The following is a 6,000-nucleotide window of genomic DNA, read 5'->3' on the forward strand; positions in this document are numbered from 1 at the left end:
AGAATAATGGAGACATTGGTGGCCAACGGGATGGCAGGATCCTTGAAGTAGCGGCAGACAGGGACATGGCCATGGTCAAAGGTCATGTTCAAAATATTAGACATGCTCACCACATATGCAGCTACCTGAAAGGATGCTGATAACAAGTCTAAAGCGATGGCCATAAGTGCCTTGTCATTCAACTTGGTGTGTCCATTCTCCAAAATAGACCTCGCAGGGGAACTCAGATTCACATCAGGTTCTGGGAGAGAAGGTGCGGCCGGTGTAGATGATGTCATTGGCATAGAAGTCTCAGTCGGCAGGAAAGCCTAAGCCACCAAAGGAAGCATTCTTTCAGATGTTGGAAGGACTCAATGAAGCTGACTGTAAAACCAAAGGTAGCACTGATCCTGGAAAAGGGGTGGCTGATTATGCCACAACTCAAAAGCTATAAAAATAGCATGTAGTTGATTTTGATTAACAACGCCAGCGGTATGACAAAAAGACTGATCCTATGTTTCATATTTCAATGGTCAGGTAACATAACTGCATTATATTGCCAGCATTGGCTTGGTAGAGTGCAGCAACCACGTTAACCAGTTAATATGAGTTAATATGATCCACTTTACCACAGACCATTGAAGTTTCCTGTGTACGCTCAGTGTATGTTAACCCAGACTTCATCGAGGCACTGCATTGAATTGTCATCAGGTTGCAACTTAACAATGGCTTACAGGGACGATAATGTAAAGGTTGTAAATATGACTTTAAACTTTAATGTGTGGGTACACTCCCTCCACATCCGCACCCGCCCCCGCCCCCACCCCTCAACGTTTGTGTGCATGCGTCTTATGTCTTGATCCTTTTAACATAATCTAATAACTATTTAGTTGTATTATTGACTAATATTTGTATGTTTTAAGGACATGATTCACATTAGTATGTTTCCATAAATGTACAAACAAATCCTAGCCCCGCCATCTGCCACCCCACAAGAATGTTATACAGAATGCAATTATAGAGAGTATCGATACAGGGATATTGTAACTTTGCCTCATATTATCAACTAAACATACATAAACTGGGAAGGGTGATATATATTATTAAACCATTTCCATTTGGAACGAGGGAAAAAAAGATCCAATCTATGACTATTGTCATAATTATAATTTATCATTGTGGTGTAAAATACTACCTTTGGCAATACGAAATCTGCTCTTAGAAACTTCGTACAGTGACGGACCGGCACCGTGGTGTAGTGGAAAGAGTGTCTGCCTTGATACCCGTACTTGTTAATGTCTCCCACATTTGACAACAGCTGTAAAAACTGTTGGTCCCACTTTCAAATTTTATATTCTGTATAACCAAACACATTGTTTGGTATTTGTATGTGAGTGTGCAATTCCCTTTTTGACTTGCACCATATGTTCCCGTGTTTTTCAGGTGAACAATTGACCTTCCTTTTCATGTGTTTGTGAAGGGTGCCACATGTTTATGATATGATCGGCATCGTACAGTGGACAGTGTTATTAGCTGTTATTACTTATGACCATGAACATGATTTGATCGCTTTTATTAACACACACTGATGTGTAACTCACATGTTGTACCCCAGAAAAAAAATAATTATCCTGATAAATTCCAGATATTGCAGATTTCATTGCAACCTATTACCTGGTACATCTAATAAAACATCGGGCTTCATAAATCAAACAATCCTTTCTAATTGTTGTAACCATATAATCTATATGTGTAAAGCTCTCTCTCTCTCTGTGACATCTTGAGTTTTTCTTACCTAATTCATTTTGAAATTAAAACAGTTCACAACTTCAGATTAGGTTATGGAACATAATAAAACAAATTTATTACGCTGATGACAGAGTTCACAACGAACACCAATTACATCATACCATATTAAATGTCTTTTATTCCTTTGTGTATAGTATGTTAGATAAACTGCAAAAAGCGCTTATGAAATGCAGTCACTTCAGTTACCACACCATGTGACAATACTGTGTCTACATACTGAGAAAAGTACCTCTCTTTGTAACGAATCGTATTGATGGCTACGCATATTCCTCCATTGGGTTTCACTTTTTACTTTCATGAAAATAATGATTGTCACTTTGTTTTTTTTCTTTGTGGAGACTTTAACGCATGAGTGACCAACAGTAACAGCACGTCTGATCCGGCTCAACTCGAGGACAGAAGAATAAATGTTTATTGAGAAGGACCCAGGTATTTATAGGAACTGACCACTTCAATGTTCTTGTCGGTGCAAGTGCATCTGAAAAACTGTTAACACTTGAACTATTTCTAATTAAGATAATTAGTCTTACCCATATTTCTTTTCATGTCCCTCGTTACACTTGTAAAATCTCTGAAGAAAGTCTATTTTTTTTCGTTATGGGATCCAAAAGAAAGTAATACAAAGTTTCATTACGTTTGAAATACCCATGATATGGCCGATATTCAATCCCCGTTTATGTCCCAGTGAAGCAAATAGAGCGGGGTAGTTGTGAAGTCACATCATCCAAATATCGCCTCAGTCTACGTTTGCTGTAGATGTAGATCACAATAAATCTATCAAAATTGAGAAAAAACACCTAACAGTAAAAAGACATTTTCTGGCAAACGTCATGAATGTATGCCATAAAGACTAATACTCACGGAGTAATAATATTCCACAACATACAGTTGATACTGTTGCGTTTCAGTAAGTTCAGGCCAAAATGCTTATTAAGACAATGATTCCACAACTATTATATTAATCTCGTTGAGAAACATTCCAGCAAATGGAAAGCAATTGTCACATAATGAACATATTTTCTTATCAACGTTTTTGAAGAGCTAAGAGATCTTGCATTTAACAGGTATCCTAGTTATGGTTATAGTTATGGAAACATGCAGTGTGTTCGGGCAGTGGTAATTCCATCAAGGCAGTGTTAGCTTTGTTTTTGTGATGAATGCAATATATTAAACTCCAAGATCATACAGACATGCACTGGCCAAATTCAAATAGGAAACACCTTTACCAGGAGACACTTGCATTTGTGACAATACACTTTTACATCTCTTACTAAAACAATAGACTTGTGCTTCTGAATTATATGTGATGGTGAATTCCATATTTTACATCACTGTCTTTTCATGCAATTAATACAAATTTGTTCTGATCATGATTTCATGTTTTTCTTCATCACAAATAGAGGTTTGATGTTCAAAACTTAAAATTAGTAAACCAGTTATGAAGAACAGGTGATGTATATCCTTCTGCACAGATGAAGCCAGATACTTAAACAAAGTATTAACAATGACGTTTGTGGTAAAGCATAAAACATCAACGCCAGAGAATAACAAGTCTCGATTATCCACCAAAACATATTTCATTCGGTGCAAAATGCAACATAGTGATGAAAATAGTATGAGTGGAACACGGAAAATCAGTGAAGATACCAAGTATTCGCGAAAAGGTAAGCATACCCTACCCTACCGGTAGCAAGCGCCCCTCACACAATTTGCATAAGAAAGTATGAGTGTTTTGCCTGACACGACACATCCGTACTATGCCACCCGGCGGCGGCATGTAAACAAAGCAGACAATCAAGTGATGGACAAATAGAAGAAAGAAACATATGCCTGGTGCGCAGGTTGTTTTTTTTAATTTTGATTATTGTGTTAGACAGTTACCTCTGATCATATTGATATTTAAAGCATTATTGCATAGTGTCCTTTGCTCGGTATCAACCGAGGACATTATCTTAATTGATAACATCTTGTCACATAACAGTTTGTGTGAGTGAGAGAGTGAGTATATTTTAGGCTGCTTTTAGCAATATTCAAGCAATAATGAGGCGGGTGACACCAGAAAATGGGCTTTATACATTGTACCCACATGGGGAATCATACCCGGGTTTTCGGCGTGGCGAGTGAATGCTTTAACCAAAAGGTCTGATACCAATTTGATATCTAAATAAGGGCAATACACAAGAATACCAACAACATTAACCTGCTATATATACATCAGATTCTCTCAACTGGCAGTACTGTACCTGATTTAACTGTTCAAAATATTTGTGCTTCATCAATATTTCCAAATTCTGTTAGACATATATATGAACAGAGTAAATCCTGTTTTGTGTGTGAAATGAAAACTGTTTGAGGGAATATGATTGAAAGAACGTATCAGTTTATGGATTCGAAATACATTTAATCACATTATAACAAATAGCATTGTACAATCAGTTGAGACATATACTTACGTATGACATCAAGCACCTGTCCACAGTCAGACATGTGATCCCCTCTAGAGCCTGGTGAACCCCTGTAACATCTGTAGACACCACGGTCAGAATTCCACACAACATCATACAGCAGGAAACTGAACACACCAGATCCTGACGAGTCAATGTTTCCAGTAAACTCTGCTCTTGCCCTGTACGTGCTAGTGATGTCCACCTTGTTGTAGTTGGTCACATGGAACAGAGTATCTGATGAATAACGTCTCACTGTAAACTCCCTGACAGCAGGCTGGGGTAGTCTCCAGGACAAGGTTGCATTACTTCCTTGACGAGCATATACCACTGCACCAGCTGAAACACAACACACCGTCTGTACTTTTGGGAAGTGGTTAATCAACAAACTGACCATCAAGATTATTCGTTTCGTCTCAATTTGTTGTTTTTCAATGTAACTTTCAGTGATACTAGATTACAACTATCAAAAAAAAAACCCACAAATACTTACTTCAGCCCAATATTTTCAACATAGACACTTTCTCACAAACAAGTTGTTGAGATAGATGGGAAATTGTTCTGTTTGATGATGTCCAATTGCATTCGATTTCTTGGTCGTTTTGGACCTTTTATCAATCTTCGATTATGTCATCTAATCAGAACACCCTAGTCATCTGTTTGTGCACAGTATACAGAACATGTTTCTGGTAGAATAATACCAAATATTCTCAAATAGTTAAAAATAATATTTATTTTACTAAGTAACAACTGGAGAACATATGTTCATGCTTATTTCTATATATTCACGTTTTTTCTAAACACATCTCATCCTGTTCAGTGACCATATCTATCCTGTTCAGTGACCATATCTATCCTACCGTGAATGTTTAGAATAGAACACAACTCTTAAGTCCTCTATTTTCTTAGAATTCTCAAAGCGTACTGGCGTTAAATTAGATCATGGGGCCATTGAAGCTTAATTCATTTGCATTCCCCATTAGAGATGAACAGCAGGACAGGCAATATATATGGATATCTTATTTCATAAAACTAAGATTATATTTCTAATAATCATGTGAAAGTGGATGTCTTATGGTCATATGAAAGTGGAGAGAGATAAATGTGCAAAAATGTATTGACATTACACAATGGCATAGAAGAAAGATAATGGTATACTGTTGGTTGACTTAATACACTTGGTTGTTTTCATTGACATTAGAAATGTTTTTTTCACAAGTGACATCTATCATACTGTCAAGGTGTTTTGGTCTTATTTACTTCTTATATGAAGGATTCCAACGTTCGGGATCAAACACTTTCAACAGGATTCACACATGAGACTGAAACTAGTTCCAATTTAGTTGGTTTGTTGTTTAACGCCACACTCAGCAATATTCCAGCTATATGACGTCGGTCTGTAAATAATCGAGTCTGGACCAGACAAGCCTGTGATTAATATCATGAGCATCGATCCACGCAATTGGGATCGATGACATGCATCAACAAAGTCAGCGAGCCTGACCACCCGATCCCGTTATTTGCCTTTTACGACAAGCATAGTCACCTTTTACGGCAAGCATGGGTTGCTGAAGACCTATTCTACCCCGGAATATTCACGGGTCAGTTCCAATTTAGAGACATACAAAACAAATGAACACAATGCTTAACTGAAAAAACTAGAGTAAAAACGAATGGACGTAGAACATCAAAGGATATTCAAAGTATGCACAGATCAAACAAATGATGACGTAAGAAAGGCATTATAGAAAAGTAATACTTGTACTGA

General features: G+C 37.3%; 1 protein-coding gene across 1 annotated transcript in view; it reads right to left on the reverse strand.

Moving 5' to 3' along the window:
- Window positions 1-4,629, reverse strand: part of LOC139457890 (scavenger receptor cysteine-rich domain-containing protein DMBT1-like) — a 63,203-nt gene extending 58,574 nt beyond the window's left edge. Inside the window, exon 1 of the mRNA XM_071239237.1 lies at window positions 4,242-4,629. Within this exon, the coding sequence (XP_071095338.1) occupies window positions 4,242-4,629 (388 nt within the window). The remainder of the gene's footprint in view (window positions 1-4,241) is intronic.
- Window positions 4,630-6,000: the final 1,371 nt, after the last annotated feature.

Source organism: Haliotis cracherodii, unplaced genomic scaffold, assembly GCF_022045235.1.
Source record: "Haliotis cracherodii isolate W230 unplaced genomic scaffold, xgHalCrac1.p SCAF_12, whole genome shotgun sequence".
In the NCBI taxonomy this organism is placed as follows: domain Eukaryota; kingdom Metazoa; phylum Mollusca; class Gastropoda; order Lepetellida; family Haliotidae; genus Haliotis; species Haliotis cracherodii.